Source organism: Hemiscyllium ocellatum, chromosome 8, assembly GCF_020745735.1.
Source record: "Hemiscyllium ocellatum isolate sHemOce1 chromosome 8, sHemOce1.pat.X.cur, whole genome shotgun sequence".
Taxonomy (NCBI): domain Eukaryota; kingdom Metazoa; phylum Chordata; class Chondrichthyes; order Orectolobiformes; family Hemiscylliidae; genus Hemiscyllium; species Hemiscyllium ocellatum.
The window spans coordinates 65,647,693-65,668,407 of NC_083408.1; the positions used below are offsets into that span (position 1 = coordinate 65,647,693).

The following is a 20,715-nucleotide window of genomic DNA, read 5'->3' on the forward strand; positions in this document are numbered from 1 at the left end:
GCAAAATGGAGCACAGCTGTAATGTGGTCAGTTTCTCAAGTTGCGAAATTCTATGTTGAGATTTCAAGACTATAAACGGACTGAGCGGGAAATGAGATGTTGGTGTGCTTCACTGGAACATTGCAGCAAGCTCAAGAAGAAATTTTAGCATGAGGGCAAGGTGATTTATTGAAATGGTAGGCAGCTGGGGAGGTTGGGGTCATTCCTACAGACCATTCTGTAAAATGGCCAGCTAGTCCGTGTTTGGCCTCAGCAATGTAAGGATAACTGTATCATGAGCAGCAAATGCAATAGGTTAGATTGAAAGTACAAGTAAAAAGCTGCCTCACCTGAAAGACGTGTTTCGGTCTTGGACAGTGAGGAGGGAGGAGGTAAACAGGAAAGTGTCAGACCTTCTGCAATTGTGTGGGCAGGTGCTGTGCCGGGGCTTGTAAAAAGCAGCCAACAACCTGTATTTATAAACTCTGGATACAAAAACCTTTTCATCAAAACAGCGAAGCTCAAGGACTGGAGGAAGGAAGTGAAGGACCACCAGGCTGTCCAAGAAAAACAGACAGGCCATCCAGACATCCACCTCACAAACTGATTTTCCATTTTGGAAGCCGATAAGGATGCTGACTCCTCAAGGGAGTACAGTCAAAGCCAAGCTTCTGGCGCAAGTTGCCTGACTGTACAAGAAGAGAGGAAGAAGAAAGCAGAATCAATAGTGATAGGGGATTCATTAGTTAGAGAACAGACATACATTTCTGTGGCCATCAACATGACTCCAGGATGCTACATTGTCTCCTTGGTGCCAGAGTCACCAGCAGCTGAAGGCCAATCTTCAGGAGGGTGAAAACCCAGAAACTGTAGTCCACATTATTACATTTTTGGCTCTACCTGGTAGCAATCTCCAGATCACTCCCAGTGCTACACGAAAGCATGCACAGAAATAGCAGGGCACAGCCGAAAAATGCATGGCTGGAAAACTTGAGGTTTAGATTCCCAGAAGTGGCTCTGGGGAAGGTAGCATCTGTCCAAGCCAGATGGGTTACATTTAAAAAGCTGGGACTGAGGTCCTTGAAGGATGTTTTGCTAGTGTCATCGTTAAACTAATTTGGCAGAAATGTGTGTGTCATGAGAGAGTAGTATAGGCAAATAGCAGGTTTCGCAAAATACTTCATGATACAGCTGGCACTAACGTAGAATATAGTAAGGTAACAGGTTCAGTCAGAGTAAGGAAGTAAGAAATAAAGTCCAAAATAGAATTAACATGCATGTATGTAAATGTACAGAGTGTAGTAAATAAGGTTGGGGAGTTATCGACAGATTGCAATGTGGTATAATGATACTATGGCATGACAGAGACAAGGCCCAGGGAAAGGCAAGATTGGATGTTAAATAGTCGTGGGTATAAAACAGAAAATGAAGGAAAGGTGTAGCAGCGCAGGTTAAGGACAGCACTGCAGTGCAAGAGGAGAATATCTCTGCCCTCAAACGCTGAGAGTCAATTTGGCTTAAGCAGTAGATAAAAAAGGTCTAATTACATTTCTTGGTATGGTCTACAGACCATTAACTAGTGGAAAGCTTGCAGAGGAACAAATATACAACAAATTTAAAGAAAAAAGACAGCTTTATACAGCAGTTATAATGGTGGACATCATGAACTCAAATATAGACTTGGATATTGGTGGTTGGTACTTAAATGTTAATAAGATACTGAGACTGGATGAGTTGTATCAAGGATTGTGAAGGAAATGAAGGTAGAAATTGCAGAGGCACTGACCATAAAATTTCATTCTTCCCTGGACTTTGACGAGTTGCCAGAAGACTGGAGAATTCCTACATTACTGTTTAGTTCAAATATGTTGCCAGGATAATCCCAGTAATTAAAGACTAGTTAGTTCAATCTTTGATAGTGGAGAAACCTTTGGACACAATTACTCAGGAAACAGTCAGTAGTCACAGGAAAAAAGTGGATTGATTAGGAACAGCCAGCATGGATCTATGAAGGGAAATAATGTTTAATTAATTTTCTGTTTTGAAGAGATAACAAAAGGGTTGATGAGGACAATGCTTTTGATGTGACATAGATGTATCAAACAGTGCCTCATAATAAATTTGTGAGGAAAAGGACTTTGCAAGGATACAAAATTGGCTGAGTGACAGAAAGTAGAGTTATGGTCAATATTTGTTTTTGCGGCTATTGGAAGGTTGGTCGTGGAGTTCTCGCCTTTACTGATTTAGACTGATCTTGGTATGCAAAGAACAATTTCTAAGTTTGTCTAAACTTGGAAGAATTGAGAGTAGGATGGTTTGGAACCCTAAAAGGGCATTGGCAAGTTGGTGGAGTGGATGAATATGTGTCAGATGAGGTCCAATGCAGAGAAATGTGAAATGAGAACAACACTGAAAGACAATATAAAATAGAAGATACAAATCTGAAGGGGTGCAGGAGCAGAGTGACGTGGTGTATATATGCACAGATCACGGAGGTGGGAGAATAGGTGGAGACAGCATTTAATAAAGCATATGGTGTTTTCAGCTTTATTAGTAGGCTATACCGTACAAGAGCAAGGAAGTGATGCTGAACTTGTACAAAATGTGTTAGATCTTAGCAGGAATATCATGACACACATTATAATAAAGATACAAAGGCTTTGGAGAGAATGCAGAAGTGATTTACTAGAATGGTTCCAGGTATGTGAAATTTTAAATATGAGGATGAGGATATATTGAAGATAGCATTCTTCTCTATGGGAAGAATCTATGAGGAGATCTGATTGAGGTTTTCAAAATCATGAGCAGATTGGACAGAATAATTAGGATGAAACTGTTTCTATTTCCTCAAGAAATGATAATGAGGGGGCACAGATTTTCACGTGATGAAGAAAAATCACAGTAAGTTGTTAGGGCATAGAATTTGATGCCTGGGAATGTAGCAGAGGCAGGTTCAATTGACAGTGTTTGAATAGTAATAGTGTGCAAAGATATGGGGAAAATGCAGGAGACTGGCACGAGATAATCGAGCTAGCGCAGACACTATGGGCCAAATGGTCTCCTTCTGAACTGTAATAATTCTGTGATTCTATGAAGTCACTTTTCAGCAAAAAAGCCTCCTTAATAGACATTTGAAATGCTTTTGGAGGTGGAATGGACGTGGCAAATCAACCCACCCCACAAACTAAATCCCACAAGCTAACTCTAATTTTGTACTTTGGGCTCCATTTAAAAGCAAGGGCAACAATAAATTGGTACCCTTGGTAATTTTGTACTTAAGTTGTTACAATTTTAACAATCTCTTTCTCCTGACTGATTCAGTATCTTCCTGCCTGTTAGTAAATGCATGTATGTTGTGAGATTTTCCTTGCATCAAAGAGTGTGTAAAGTTGTGATACTTCTGATTTAACTTTACCACAATGCTGTTGCAGTCCTGCAAAGACAGAACCCACAGACAGAGCAAGCAGAGGAAATATACTGCCACTATTTTAAAAAAGCGGAAATATTAAATCTCTACCTGCTTGTAAGGAGGTGGTGAGAATAGGGAGAGAGATTTGTTCTAAAATTCACAATCTGTCTGTAATAAAGGTGATTAAAGTATAAGTTCAACTTTTGCAAAAATTTCTTTAAAATTTTGAGGGGAATAGCAAATACAAAATGAATCAGATACTCTATAATATATTCTCCATAATATAATTTACTTTTACACAGATAATATTTCAGGAACACTGCTAGTTTTACCAAACACCTTGATAGACAATTCTTCCTCAAGAGGATCACATTTTGCAGCAGGGGTTCACTGAAAGTTCGAAGAAAGTTAGTTAATCTTAATGAAGCATAGCAAATTCTGAGGGGGCTTGACAAGGTAAATGCACAGATGTTGTTTCTGCTGTAATAGAGTGTAGAACCAGAGAAGGGTTCATCCAGTTAGGACAGAGATGAGGGGGAATTCTTTGCTGCAGAGAGCAATAAAGGCTGCTTTGTCGAGTATACACAGGGCTGAGATAGACAGGTTTTTAAATCAATAAGAAAATCAAAAATTATGGGAAAAAAGCAATAAACTGGAGTTGAGGATTATCAGGTCAGCCATTATCCCGTTGAATAGTGAAGCTAAGAGGCCTACGTCTGCTCCTACATCCAATGATTGTAATTCACACCTCAAATATGAGCTGATATTTCCCTTCTCAAGCCTAGGGTAATCGCGAGCAACCCAAATGCTAGCAATCAAAACAAGCCTGAATTATCTGATTTGTAACACTGAATAACAGTATTTCACCTGTAGGCTAGCAGGAATGCTGTTCAAACTTAATCCAAGCAGATTGTGCACAACAAACATTGCCATGTTCACTTTACAAAAAAAGTTGTAGCCCTCAATTTTTCAGCAATAAATTGAACACCATTTTATTATTCAAGTAAATTTCTAAATCACTCAGCAAATGCATTGTTTTATTGCTTCCAAACATGCTGTCATGGTTGACAGCAAAACAAATATTTAAAATTATGTGATAATGATCCAGTTTGAAAACTTCAATCATGACGATGAAAGGAAGATCCTGTAATGATGGCATTATCTGACTTACCAAAGCTGGATACCAGCCTTTTCTCTTGTCTGCATTGCAATCTACATAGACTACTTTGCCCAGAAGTTCATCATTAAGACGTCGTTTGTCATCATCCTCATCTTCACTTGGTTCCTCTTCTCTTTCATCCTCAGGTCTGCAGTATGAAACATTTTTAAAAATCCTGTTACGTTCTTAATGGTGATCATTTATTCAGGTTTGAACAGATATTTCAGTTCTGTGCATACCAGCTTCAAAACCAGTTATGTAGTTAACCCCATTCTCCAGACTATGTCCATACATGTCTGTAAATTAATCACTTTCAAACAAATATTCAGTCTCTTCTGAAACTTCCCATAGAATCTGCCTCTAAGACTCTCTCAAACAGTGGATTCTAAATCCTAATAATTCTGATTTCTGAATTTATGGACCAAGTAGTTCTGTCATAGAATCACAGGATCCCTGCAGTGTGGAGAAAGGCTGTTCAGCCCATTAAGCCTGCACTGACCTTCGGAACAGCATTCCAACCAGATCTAGCCCCCCACCCCATCCTATCCCCATAACCACGCACATAAAGTATCTAACCCACCTAGCTTGAACATCCCTGGACACTGTGGTGCAATTTAGCATGGCCAATCCATCTAACCTGCACGTTTTCAGAACTGAAGGAGGAAATCAGAGCACCTGGTGTAAATCCACACAGACATGGGGAGAACGTGCAAGCTCCATACAGATAGACAGTCACCCAAGGCTGGAATCGAACCTAGGGTCCTGGAGCTGTCAGACAGCTGTTCTAATCACTGAGCCATTGTGCGCCTGTGTCAATCTTTGCAACTGGAAGAATTCCAATACATATTTACCACTGATGTTAGGCTTGTGTTTGACAGTAGATTATCTGCTGGTCAATTTCACTAAGAGAAATTTGACTCTCCATTTCAAGGATTTGATGATTTGAATTTGTTCCAGTTCAAAGGAAAAGAAAAACCTTGTATATTGATCGAGCCTTTCACATGATCAAGTTACATGAAACACTTCTAAGGTAGTGAACTTCCTTCAAATATGGATAATGTTGGGTTTACTGAGAAAACACGTTTTGTCAAAGGTTTTCTTGTTGTGCTCATCAAGAAAACTTCTGGAAGAAATACCATATAAAGATAAAAAAAATTATACTCTATGAAAGGAACGTGTTGATAAGTTGGCAAAGTAAACCACTAGGCAGTGGTATTATCATAAAGAATGCAAATAAAAAAGGCAAACAATGACATTGTTTAAATTTTAAACTGGTTGGTCAATGTATTACCCTGAAAAATGCGCCAATGAATGGCTTTAGCTATTTCGTTGAACTGAAACTGACAGTGTCTGTCTGTCTGCAAAGAACAGGATGCTGTGTATTAATCTGCAGATCTTCTGTTACATGCAAGCAAGTCACTTTATGTGCCTGAATGACAATCCCAAAATTTTTTGTCAGCATAATGAACACGTAATCATGATTATTTAGCAAAAGCTGTCTAATTGCAGAATCGAATCCAACGTTGGAATTGTGTTTTGGGATTTGCAAGAGTAGGCTAGTTGAGTATGGCAAACAAGTTTCCCTTTAAAAATACTGAAAGAGATATTCTATTTATTGTGATCCACTAGTCTTTGGGATGTATGGTCTACATACTGAGCATCACGGCAGCATTGAAATTCATACAGCATATTTCTGATTTGTGCTGTAGGCCGACTGTCTTGACTGTGGGGATACCACTCATGTTTCCAACCGCACAGAAGTAACATGATACAGCTAGCTTCACCTGCTGTTCAAAGTTGTGAGACATCTGAATTTTCAGAGTAATGAGCATCAAAGACCTTCGGCCTTCATGATTTAAAACAAGAAACAGTGAAAAATGATCTGATCAGGGCAACCATTAGTCTACAGGAAGCCTTTGATATGTCCGATTTCAGCATCAAGCTTGCACAGTAAACAAATGACTGGAAACCTATTTCCAAGGTTGTTTCACAAAGCCAATGCTACAAAGACTGGAACTGTAGAAATTCCAACACTTATGGTTGATTTTTCAAGGAGATCAAGGACAGGGAGCTTTTTTGACTACTCCACTGATTGTGCTCAAATTCACCTTTAAATATAACACAGTGGAGCCCATTAAATCATGGAAGGAAATCACTACATCCTGCTGTGGATTCAAATACAGCAACCGTACCATCTACAAATTAGACATATGAATTGGGAACGAGGTTAGTTGTCATATCAATGAAGACACATTTTTCACTGAACCCAAAGATAAGCCTAGAAGGAATTTTACAGCAATATGATCTATTTGAGCCGACTTGGTATTGTTAAAATTGAACTTAAATGCACGAGTTAATAATTACAAAGGGATACGTACATAGGACAACCCTTTGTCCATTTGAAACAAGGAAACAAGCATACCCAACAAGCCCATGCTTGCATAACTTGAAGCACCATGTCCAACGTTAGAAGGGATTCCACAAATGGAAAAAGTTGTGACAAATAATCTGCCTGTGCAAAGAATTACACTGACAAAGAATTTAGGATTGTAGATGGGCTCAAAGTATAGCATGCTTGTGCAAACTGGAAGCGGAATATATTAATACATACAGCCCAATTCTTTCAGGTTGAAAGAATGTACGTCAGCATTTCAACTCAACATGTAATAGTGATTCTCAGGGCAATGCATTGACCAGGTAACTCAACCTGTCTAGTTTAAAACTTAAATACTGTTTAGCTGCTAACTGTCAATCATCATCTGACATATTACATCCTCCAGGACAATGCCTCTACCAAAATCCACTTGCCAACCAATCAGCACTCTTCTCAGAATGGAAATGATGTTTTCTCGGAATATTGGTATTATTGTGAACTGTCTTGGTAACTAGTAGCTGAAAAGCTTTCAAATTCTTAGTAATACTCAAGTTCAGTCGTACATAATTACTATTTGTAGTGAACATTGTAAAATGAGGAAATGTGGCAGTCAATTCGAACACAAGTGTTGAGCATGCTTGCCTTCAATGCTCAGACCTTTGAGTACAGGAGTTGGGACATTATGTTGAGGTTGTACAGGATGTTGGTGAAGCCTCTTCTGGAATATTATGTACAGTTCTGGTTATAGGAAGGATATTATTAAGCTAGAGAGGGCTCAGGAAAATAAAACCTCAGTCAAGGAGGGTTTGAGTTAAGGAGCCACAGGACAGACTGGGACTTTTTTCATTGCAGTGTAGAGGTTGAGGGGTGATTTTACAGAGGTTCAAAAAATAATGATGGGTATAGATAAGTTGAATGTTTTTTTTCCCTAAGGTTAGTGTTTATGAGAATAGGGGGCATATGCTTAAGGAGAGAGGAGAAATAAGTTTAAAAAGCCATGAGGGACAATTTTTCTTTTTACACAGTGTGGTTCATGTGTGGAACGAATTTCTGGAGGAAGTGATGGATGAGCAAACAGTTACAACAACATTTAAAAGACACTTATCTAAGTGTTTGGAGGGATATGGGCCAAGCATAGGCAAGTGGGACTAGTTTAGTTTGAGATTATGGTTGGCATTGGTTAGTTGGACTGAAGGGTCTGTTTCTATGCTGTATGACTCTATGATTCTAAGTGAGATGGAAGACCAATTAAACCAATTAATTTCTTCGAGGCTTGAAACAATTGATGATCAGATCATTGGGAGAACTCGCCATTTTTTAAAAATTTGCTTTTATGCCCACTAGAAGGATATAGATATCTCTGAACTATTTCTTGGGCACAAAACTGGTCCTCGCCCACTCAAAGATCAAAATGAACCCATCCAGGACACTTTCTCGGAGTCATGTTCATGAAGAGCATGGATAGGGTAAATAGACAAGGTCCTTTCCCTTGGATGGGAGAGTCCAGAACTAGAGGACATATGTTTAGGGTGAGAGGTGAAAAATTTAAAAGGGACCTAAGGGGCAACGTTTTCATGCAAAGGGTGGTGTGCGTATGGAGTGAGCTGCCAGAGGAAATGGAGGAGGCTGGTACGATGGCAACATTTTTAACATCTGGATGGGTATATGAATAGAAAGGGTTTAGAGGGATATGGGCCAAGTGAGATTAGATTAGGGTTAGGATATCTAGTTGGCATGGATGAGTTGGACTGAAGGGTCTATTTCCATGTTGTACATCTCTCTGACTCTGTTTGCAGAGCTTGGAATTTTCAAGCCTCCTACAGCCTGACTTCGTGCGGTCTGATTTTTCACTTCCATTAGCCTTAGTTAGCTTATATCTTGACACTTGGAGAAAGTGAGGACTGCAGATGCTGGAGATCAGAGCTGAAAAATATGTGTTGCTGGAAAAACGCAACAGGTCAGGCAGCATCCAAGGAGCAGGAGAATCGACGTTTCGGGCATAAACCCTTCTTCAGGAAAATGGCTTATGCCCGAAACGTCGATTCTCCTGCTCCTTGGATGCTGCCTGACCTGCTGCGCTTTTCAAGCAACACATTTTCCAGCTCTATATCTTGACACTTGCTAATTTTATATTAATGAGGACATATTTTTCTGGAAATTATGCAGTTGGCCTGCAGATTTATTTAAAATTGAAATGTGCACGTCAAGGGCACATGTTATCACATTTAAAATTAATTGTTCCAAGCAGATTAACTCTCTGGTTGATAATTTTTGGTTGATATTGTTCACTTTGACCAGTAATAAGCTTAAAGGATATATTTTTCTTGTTAGAAAGGAAATCACAACACCTTCAAGGGAGACCTTCCCATTCTCCTCTTCATAAATTCATTCAATATTTTACTAACACAAAAACAAAGTCCAAACTCCAGATAAAACATCTCTTTCCAACTGTCTCATCAACTTTGGAGTTGGTGGAAAGCAACTAGTCACATGAAAATAATCACAAGAACAACCCACTAAATATTTTGATATTTAACTGGGTTACAAGTTCATCAAGTACTAACAGCTGACTGACAACATTCTGAAATGAGGTTTGAACGTACAACGTTGGATGGATTCAATATATCAATGCATAAAACCCCAGTGCCAGTTGAAAGATTTCTTTGTTTCAAACCCAATGACCATCAGTCTCACAACATCAGGACTGACTAAGGAGGTTGGAAATTTAAATAAAGCGTCTAGTTTATTGTTCAAAATGCAGAAAGATTTTCTATTATCCAGGAACACATCAGGTGCTGGTTAATGGAAGGAATACAGGTTTTACTGATAGTGGCATGCCTATTCATTTTCTGGAGGTCTGTCAGAACTTAACGGGTTTGAGGAGCTACATGTGGTTTTTGAAATAAACAGAAAATTGTTGAATCAGTATTGCCACAGAAAGTGATCATATATAAAGAACATTCTTCTGGCATACTTTTATTAAACCTCACAGTGTTGAAACTAGTCTTGCTTAGGTGCTGATCATCATCTGTAAGGCTTCTGGTTGGCTAAGTGTGCAAGCTCAGTAGGTGGTTTCAGTTGGTGGAGCATTCTGGTTTATACGGAGGCAAATAATGTGAATTTTATTGCCTTTGTGACATGCAAAACAGTTTTCCAAGTTCCCCTATGAGACTAAGATAACACATTCCTTTTTGTTTAGTCTACGATCTGAACATTTGGTAACAAGTAATCTGAGCAAAGTAAGCAAGTAATGATACTGCAAAGCTAAATGCCAAACAAAGAGTATTTGTTCACTCTTCTCAACTTTCCTGTCCAAATGAAAATCCCTTTAAATTAGAAAAAATTGCCAGAACTTGGTAAAATCAGATTTCTAAACATAAACATAACCAGTCAACAGATTAAAATCTAAAAGAATTACGGCACTATCTTTCAAAATCACATGGCATTATCACTACTGATGTCAGTTACAATTTGACTTTTAATCATGCTTTCCCAAGTGCCACACCAGCTATAACTCATACTACTTAATTCTCATTATCAATTACATTCCATACTAAGAATCATTTTCTTGGTTACATCTCAGAAAAATATACAAAAATTGCTTAACAAAACTTTAAGTAGTATAAAACAAATTAACTCCCCTCCGAACACCACCTTCTCAAAGCCAAGTTGAGATGGGCAATAAATGCTGACCTAGTCAGTGACAATCACATCCTATGACTGGATTAAAAAACTAGTAAAATTGTACTTACGTAGGAGCAGAGGATAATCTCCTTCCTCTGTTTGTTTTCTTCCCAATGACTGGTGTGCCAAAGTGCTCTGGGTTTGTCAGTGGCAACTGATCAAGGGTCTGAAAGCAAGCACTGAAGTTACTGTTCTGCATTATGAAGATTATCTCATTATAATATCTAGATAAAAACACTTACTCACCTCACTTTCTGCAAAGTGTCTCTCCCCCTTCAGACATAAAGATGTGCGCCTAAGGGTCCTCTCATCTCCATCATCAAACACTGGACAAAAATAAATCTTCCCAAATTAGAATCAGAAATCAAAAAGCAAATTTATAACCTGAACAACTGCATAAACTGCTAACCAGTTCAGATTTACAGTAATTCCAGCTAGGAGTTGGTCAAAACCAAAGCATAGAATTCGGAGAAAATACCAGTTTTTTTCCCTGACAGCATGAGAGTTCTATCCTGCCTTATTACGTAAAATTAGTTGCTTTTTGTTGCATGACTGACAGAACTGAAGAAAGCCATAGACATCTATGACTTGATTACAGTACATAAAAGAACTTAGCAACCCAGAAAGAATAAGCCAAAACAACCAAAGAACACCTATGACATTTGCAGTAGGCATCAGATAGTAGGACCTAATTAAATAAAAGGAACCAGTGGTATTGATTTAAATTTTGATTCTGTCAGCAGCTTTGTTCTGAAATACTATGTAATCCCTTTGTCCTGGACAAATTTTGATGGTTTATTTTGTAAACTGGTTTATCCAGTTTTGGAGGGATTGCTTAGCCAATGGTAGGTTCAAATATTAACTCGCTTATTATACATTAATGATCTGCGCACAGGTTCTGCTGAATGTCATGATCAAACTCCATTCAAGTCACTGTCAAGTGTTCTCTTAAATCATCATTATGGGAGGTGCCATTCACACAGTCACAGACATAATTTCAAACAATAATATTACAGATCTCAACTTATTGCTTTCTCGTTGAGCCCGTCCATCTAAACTCTCAGTTGAAATAGTAAATCATTAAGCCTCCAAACTAAGTAATGTTCAGTCAGAAACCTTCAGACAGTTTAGCAAAGTATAACAACTGTTATTTTGCCACTTACAAAAGATGGAATACTTAAACCTAAAACCACACTGAACACAGACTTCATTATTCATTTCTCAGTTAATCAATTTGTTTGGCAATTTATAGCCCAAGTCACATGCTAATCAATTATTCCACTATTTTTAAAGTTAAGGAAGATGATAAAGCTTTCCATTTAACTCTTAACTTTGTGCACAAACGAATGCTTGCGAGAGCCTTTCTTCAAAAGTCCTTACGAGTAGTTGAAAAGTATTTGACGTAAAATACATATAACTTAAAGATTGGCATTAAGTAGCTTATCTGCAAAGAAAACTGATCTGATTACTTATCTATGGTAAATAAAATTAAAAAGCTACCAGGGAATGGCCAGACTTTCATCAGGAAGAGACCTGGCTGGTGTAGTGTATGTCCTTCAAGTGCTAACATGTGTCAGGTTGCCTTATGGAAGAGAACAGAACTGAGGTTATTTTAATCACAAACTTCAAATTCATACTTGAAATCGCAGCTTTCAAAATTAAGAAGGAGAAATTACAATGTAAGGCAACTTGAATTCAAAGAAGATAAAGAAGATAAAGAAAGAATAAAGTCACCATAGTCTGACCAAACCATAAGACTACTCTCTCATTACAGAGATGACCTGAGGTGAGGGGCAAGGTTGAGAAGGTAGGATCTCCATGGTAACCTCAGCTGAACCCAGGCTATGCGTATTACTCTGAATTGTAAACCGGTCACCCAACCAAGCCAAGCGAATACACAGCAAGCTACTCATCACCTACAATCACAAAAGAAAAACGACTACTTTTCTGCCATGTTGCAAAGTTATGAGAGTTGTGGTTATCCTAATATCTGGTCACTTCTTGTATAATATGATGGTTGAATTCTTGTGCAACCCTGCGTAACAGAAAAATCACACTTTAGAAACAGTGCTTCAAGTGTTGGCGCTGTAATTGTGTTATAGCCACCTTTTAAAAGTGTGCACTGTAGAAGCAGAGTCCCCAATTTGTCATTTGCATGACAGCAAATTCATTCTGATGAAACATGCATTATAACAGAACGACCTGTACTCAAAATATCATAACCTATCTCTTCTGTTTTTACAGATGCCAAATTGAGAAACTGTGTATTTCCAGAATTTTCTGTATTTATCTGTAATATAATTATTTACTATCTTAATATCTGAGCAGATGACAGGAGAAAATCTCGCCATGATAACCATGAAACCACTCCTCATAAATTTTCCAAGGTGTTTGTGTTAATTCTCTGAGGCAGCTATTCATTTCATCACATTCCACTGCATTCTAGCTGTAAATGCCTAAATTGTGCAGGGGGTCCTCATTTACAAAGGTCCAACTTCTGAACACTGTAATTGTGTATAGGCATGTGTTATGGACGAGAGCAACCCCTCTCAAAGTATTCAGAAGATTTTTTTAGATCTTATTGTTTTCTTATTTTAAGAGTAAACGTTACGTGTTGTGTTCCAGATGGCACTCGATTGGTTAAATTACCGGACTTAAAGCAAAACACACTTTATTCATCCACTACAGTTAAAGTCCAACAAAAGAAAGAAGGAATTGGAATAACTTAACTCTACTGGAAAACTTAACAGAATAATACACACAGAAACTATTACTAATTAATTGTTCCAATGTAGGACTATCCCATAAGCACACCCTTGGCAAAAGGCAAATTCAGGAAACAGATTGTCTCACATGGAACTCCCGGAGCAGGCAGAGAACCCCCTGCTTTTGGCTGCAACCAAGTGGGGGAAAGAATAATTCAATCGCAATTGCTGAAAGCTAAACTAAAAAATCCTGGTTCTGTGAGAGCTTGACCACACTCATTCTTCCAACTTTTGAGAAAAAACCTCTAAGGCGCCACAAGCTGTTTACATTCTTACAGAATGCTCAACACCTCTCGTTCAATCTTAGAAGAAACAAGGGTAAAAGAATCTCTTAAAGCCACAATATCACCACAGATGTAATTTTAGAGACCTCCACCTACAAACCTTTCCTGTATGAATAACTGCTTGACATTATTCTGCATTGTGTTTTAACTTGCATGCAAGTCGACTTGCAAACAGACTTCAGAACAGAACCCATTCTTAAGTGGGAGACTGCCTCTATTGTTTTGTGCTGGCGAGTTGTCAGCTAAAATATTAATGCATAACATCAGTGGCTGGATTTATCTAAATGTTTTGAAACTAACTACTCAAAACAGAGGATACTGGCTACAGCAGCAAAAATGTTGCACTCGCAAAGAACACACGCTGCCAGATGGATACACTTCATAACTTTTAGAGAAGTCACAAAATTCAGCTTGCAGGTGAAAATATATTGGTTTTGAATAAAGATGGTCTTAGACAACTTGCCACGAGGAAAGAACCTTAAACCACACCCTTTCTCTCTAAATTTCTGCTCAGGAAAGGTCGAGTGCTGAAAATCCATCGGAAGACCTCATTGCCGCAAGTGGAAGATTTTTTAAGTAAAAATCTAAAACTACGTCTGTCTCCAGGAAAAGAGATGCAACCAATCATAACAGAACTGAGGAGAAACCAACAGCTTGTGTGGGAAGTGATTTGGGCTACGAACCAGCATTTCAAACAATTCTGAATTGAACTCATTGGCCCGATGACCTTTTTGAGTAATATCAAATGTTTTTTTCCCAAGCTTTGATTGACTAAGTGCCTGTGCATGGGAGTCATTTTTTTCAACAAGCATGGTTGGCTATATTTACACATTTTAAACCTTTCATTAATAAGCTTTGCACCTTTGCTTGAGTAAACAATTTATTGGGTAACAAATAGAATTTGGCTGATTTGTTCTGGTACTGAGATATATAAAACTTTATTTTAAAAAAAATTACTAATATCATCTTCCTTTTAAATCAAGCATATTTGAGGCCAATGGAATAGTGGGACAAGGAAAGGAGTCAATTCACCCCTCTAAATGAGATTATAACAATATGCTTATTCTTTTAGAAGTTAATCGATACCGTTTTCACCGCTATATCTGACAACTTTTAACTTCTCTTAACACAAACTTACAATCTCTCACTTCATTGTTTCAGTGATAATTTTAAATGCAGCCCCATGTAATTATTAATTTACTTAGCAACAGAAATAGTTAAACCAATTTGACTTGTCAGAGCTTCACTTAACTGTTCGTGTTCTAAGCACTTCAATAGTGCTACTAATCAACATTCTGAGGGCGTCTTGTGGCAAAGTGACAGTGTCCTTATCACTAATCCAAGAGGGCCAGGTTCAAAGCCTATTTGTTGAAGAGGTGTGTAATAACATCTTTGAATAGAGTTGATTAGAAAATATCTACAGTAATCGGTGAGGGAAAATAAACTCATTAACATCCTGATATTACCCTGAACAAATGCAGCATGTTGAATCCTGGTTCAAGTGTCAGTGTTATATTATAATGAATACATATCGGTGATAAAGTTGATCTTTCTTTTACTGTTCTTCATTTCCTCTATGTAGCCTTTGGCAATGGAGGTGACAGAATGTTACTTAACAGTGCCTTCCGGCTTAATGGGTCTTCACATGCCTGGCTCCATTCATACTTACCTAATCAAAGCCTGAGTGTTGCTACATTTACATTCTCTCATTTCTCAACCTGTTCCCATGTCTTTTATTTCTCAAATATTGACCTTGCAGCTTTATTTTTCTATCCTGTACCTAAGATTTTGTATCTAGGTACCTTGTACCTAAGGTGGTGCTAGGAACATCAACTTTGTACACTTTTCACTCTGCTCAGGTACACATGACAATAAGATCTAATTCCAATTACATTCTAACTTTAAGCGTCATGACCCAAAAACAAATGTAAATTTTGATGAGGACTGAACATCAAACTATACCCCAACTCCACTCTCGATTCCTTCGCAGTCATTAAATTATTTCTCTGCTAGTCAGTTTCATATCCATCCATAGTCTCACTCCTCTTCAGCCAGAATCTCTTTCAGACTCTCAATGTTTAAGCCATCTGGCCTCCTTTAATTCTAACCTCGAAGGATTCCTCATTTTATTTGCTCCACCACTAACAAACAGGCCTTCAGTTCTCGAAATCTCCTCTTACATCTGTCCACCTCTTTCCTTCAAGATGCTCATTAAAACCTATCTTCCTGACCAAATTTTTCATCATCTGGCATAATATCACATTACATCATGTGGCATAAATGTTGGTTGTGAATACTCCTATTAGCAAGCCCACGGCCACTCTCATCCAGAAGGACAAGGGCAGCAGATACATGGGTACACCATCAACTACAAGTTCTCCTCCAAGACACTGACCATCTTGACTTGGAAATATCTCATTGACCCAGCAACAGTGAAGGAACAAACTCCTGCAATTCCTACTTGAATGGCATTAATGGTCAACCTAAAGCAGGTGGACCGCAGCAGTTAAAGAAAACTGCGCACCAGCACGTTCTCAGGGGCAACTAGCGATGGGCAATAAATGCTGGCCAGCCAGAGGTGCCCATTTCCCACAAATGAACTTTTTATAAAGTGGTTTGTTACATTAAAAATGGTATGTAAAAAGCCATTGCTACTGCCAAAAGATGCCATGAAATCAGTCACTCAACCAAAATACTATATCAAGAACTACTAACATTTAAAACTCTACCATTTTCAGAACAGTAAGTCAACTTTTTTACTGCTAGCTGGCTATTATCTTTCCCTTTAGGGTACCATACTCATCTCACTCATTAACCTTCTCTTAAACAAAACTGTTCACATGTTCACTTCAATGTACCAAGGAAAAAGGAAAATTGAAAACCTTACACCTCATCATTCCTACTGATGACCCATGTGTATGCTTTTAGAAATTGTCATTTGCTGTCAGTCTGAGTTTCAAATATTGGGAAAGAGTCCAAACTGCAATCAAGCTTCAATTTATTGAAGGAAATGTGTAACATTGTGCCAATTGTACAACACTGGTCAGTTCAACAACACATACATACCATTCTGCAAGAAAGTTACAAAGTCCTTCCTACATAACTGGAATGGAACTAACAGGTTGACTCAAAAGAAAGTGAAATTCAAGTTTCTTTCAAAAACACACTCACTACAGAGTTAAAACATAGATTTCCTGGTTAGTTCCTGGAAAAAGAAATTAAGCACAAAACAGCTTGCAAAGTTCAGAAGAATGCTCTTTTAAGGGTGTAGTGTTCCCTAATGAATTTACTCATTTGCCAAGGGAGTAAACAGCTACATTACTGTAGTGAGCTACAAAATTTGTTATTTGATTGATTCACAGGATGTGGATATCGCGAGCTAGACCAGCATTCATTGTCCAACCCTAATTGGCCAGAGGGCAGTTGGGAGTCAACCATAATGCTATGAGTCTAATGTCACACGTCGGCCAGACCAGGTGAGGATAGCAAATTTCCTTCTGTGAAGGATATTAGTGAGTGAGATGGGTTTTTCCAACAATCAACAATGGTTTCAGCAGTAGATTTGTAATTCCAGATATATTTTATTGAATTCAAATTTCACCATCTGCTGCAATGGGATTCAAACCTGAGTCCCTACTTTCTTAGCTGAGTTTCTAGATTAACAGTCTCACAATCATACCATGAGGCCTTGGCCTCCCCAAACAGAAGTACTTTGAGAACTCCACGCCAGTAAATCCAGCTTAAATTCCCACATGACAATTTGTACTTGATCCCAGGCTGATGGATCACTGTCCTAATTCTTTTGATAATGTTAGGATGCAGATCGCAAACACATCTTATTGACTCTCCAACAGAAAAGAATCAGCAACATATCAATTTATCTAAATCTTACTGAACCTATATTTTCAAACACTCTCCAATGTTTTGCCAAGACAAATTTAAAAACCAACATATTAGTATTAATAAATTATTAATAAATGGAAAATATTTGTCTCAGTGTTGAGTATATTTGCTAGGACTTTGAGCTTGTGTTAAAATTGATATAATTATCCTTTCACATTATAATATCACTATTATTCGCCATTACAATGGCATCGAATCCATCCAATCTGCATGGCAGTAGTACATTGCATTTTAAGAGAGCAACACATGAAGGTGATGTTTATTCTGGCTGATGGACCTTCTCTATACGTTAGGGAAGGTGCAGCAACCAGAAATAGGAACAAAGTCTACATGCTGCTCTGGACTTGCAGATCACAAGACTGCAATTCAAAACAGATAGCTTGTCACTCAGTTTCGTACCCAGGTTGCCAGTGGTACTTTGCATCAGAACAGAAGGACTTAGGTGCAACGGTATGCGAATCAGCTTTTCAAGCCTGCTCTGCCATTCAACATGATTATACCTAATTGGGTTGTGGTCTCAACTCTATTTGCCTGTTGCATGTTCCCCTAAATAATACTTGCCTATCAAAACTACCTCAAACCAGCTTAAATAAATTCAATGGAACATTCTGCATTGTTTTCTGGGAAAGTGAATTCCATACACTAATGACATTTAGGGGAAAAAAAAACCTTATCTCAGTCTTAAAAGGGAGACTAATAAACTATACCCACAATTTTAATCTCCCCGACAGGAAATAATCTCTCAGTATCTACCCTATCAAGCTCATTCAAGATCTTTACATGTTTCAATACAGCAATTCTCACTCTAAATTATAAGGAGTAAAAGGTTCTACTTGTTCAACCTTTCTTCATATAAGCCCTCAATCCCAGGAATGATTCCAGAGAACCTTTTTTAAATGTTAGGAATGAAATTTTATCCTTTTTCAAATAGGGAGATGAAAACTCTGCACAGTAATCCAAATGCAGTCTCATTAAGGTCCTCAACTGTACATCAAAATAGTTCTTAAATATTATGAGGGTTTCTATTTCTACCATCCTTACAAGAAGCAAGTTTCAGATCCCACCCACTCACAGCAAAAAGGTATTTCCTCGCATCTCCTCTGAACCTGCTCTGTACCTTAAATCTTTGTCAGGTGAAGATGTTGAAGCGAACGTTTTCCTTCCTGTCTCCTCAGCCTATGCCCCTCATAATTTTATACACCTCAATCATGACCATCCTCTGCTCCAAGGAAAATAACCGAGTCTACCTAATCTTTTTGTGGAACCAAAATACACCAGGCCTGGGAACACCTTGGTACATTTCCATTGCAGGGTTCTAGCAGGGGCCAGTTAGCACAGTTGCTGAGAATGTTGGTTTGCAATACAGAAAAACATGAATAGCATGTTTTCAATTCCCACACCTGCTGAGATTGTTATAAAGGACTCTCCTCCTCAACCATTTCCCTTAACTGAATCATAGTGACCATCAGGTTAAACCACCATTAGTCCTATCTCTCTCACGAATAACAACTTTTTCTTTTATAGTTCCAGCATCAATCCTTGCTCCTAAACTCTGTGCTTTGGTTAAAAAGGCATTGATCCCACATATCTTTTGAACCAGCGTATGTACCTGTTCTACGACCACAAGGGACTGGTGGATGTACACACCAAAGATCCCTCAGATCCACAAGTGCCTCCTAGGGTTCTACCATTTAACATGTATTCCTTGCCTTGGCCAAATGCATCACTGTACATCGATACAGAGCTTGAACTCCATTTCCCACTAATCAGTCTATCCAACTAGCCCATATATATTCTCCAATGAGCTAAGGCTATCTTTATTATTCACAAGCCAACTAATTAAATCAATGATTAATTGGTTCATTTGACCTCATTCTCAGAATATTCATCCTGTCAGCTGACAATTACATTTAGAACTTTTAAATTAAGAAATAGTTTTCTGTCGCAGAATCTTTGCCTTCCCCACAATACCCTGCCAAACTCAACCAAATGGGAGGGGCTGCTGGGTTTTCTTCTATTCTACAAACTCAAATTTACCACTCACTCAAGTAGGCCAAGTAAAACTGCACTATGACTTCTTTATTGAAGATTGCTGCAATACATATATATTCTCATTTAAAAACTCCAGCAACATGTCGCTTGGTCAACAAACACATTCCAACTGTGTCAGGTGACATGACATCATATCCTGTCTGATGACTGAGGACATAACCTACTTACAGATACACTACAATAATTCTCTTCATAAAATTACACACTTGTAATAATGCTATGCACTCCACTTTCATTATGTCAAAACTTCAGTATATTAAGTGTTTAAATACAACCAGTTTAATGTTGCTAATTTCTTGGATACCTGTAACTATTATCTCAGTGGTCTTGAGTCGTTGGCGTGTTGCTTTATTGCACAATGACAGTACACTAGCTGCCTTCATTATAATCTTCCAAAGCTATTTTAGATTCTCTCACTGCATGATTTCTATCTATGAAAGAATTGTTAGCTTTTACATAATTAGACATCTCCTTGAATTGATGTCAATTTTTTATGTAATACCATTTATTGCCTCCACTTGATAAAAAATCTTGGTTTTTCAGATTAATACTGTCAGATGGAGATCTCAAATGTTTTGCCATATGGTGACACTTGGCAATTCTTGGTCTGAGGAAGAAAAAGCCATAGCCTATTCAGCCTCTCCCTCTTGCTCAAACTTTCCAGTCCTGGCAATATCTTTCTAAATCTATTCTGCATCTTCTAAAGTTTAACAACATCCTTCCTACAGAACGGTGACCAGAATTGTATGTAGTATTCCAAAAGTGGTCTCACCAATGCCCTGTAAAGCCGCAACATGACCTCCTAACTCCTGTATTCAATGTTCTAACCAATGAAGGCAAGAATGCCAAATGCTTTCTTCACCACCCTGAATACCTTGACATCACTTTCAAGGAAATATGCACTTGTACCCCTAGGTCTCTTTGTTCACCAACACTGTCCAGGGCCTTACCATTAAGTATATAAATCTTCTTCTGGTTTGCTTTACCAAAATGCAACACCTCACATTTACCCAAACTAAACTGCATCTGCCACTCCTCAAGGTCCCATTGTACCGAGATGACCACCTTGACCAAATTTTGGTGTCATCACCGAATTTAGTAACAAT

The 20,715-nt window shown here is 38.2% G+C and overlaps 1 protein-coding gene across 7 annotated transcripts in view; it reads right to left on the minus strand.

Annotated features, from left to right (window-relative positions):
* arid4a (AT-rich interactive domain 4A) overlaps nucleotides 1–20,715 on the minus strand; it is a 157,205-nt gene that overhangs the window by 75,989 nt on the left and 60,501 nt on the right. For all 7 annotated transcript variants that reach the window (XM_060829120.1, XM_060829116.1, XM_060829117.1 and 4 more), the window contains 3 exons: nucleotides 10,852–10,931; nucleotides 10,674–10,771; nucleotides 4,560–4,695 (listed from right to left, as the gene is read on the minus strand). In XM_060829120.1, coding sequence (XP_060685103.1) covers nucleotides 4,560–4,695; nucleotides 10,674–10,771; nucleotides 10,852–10,931 — 314 coding nt within the window. The remainder of the gene's footprint in view (nucleotides 1–4,559; nucleotides 4,696–10,673; nucleotides 10,772–10,851; nucleotides 10,932–20,715) is intronic.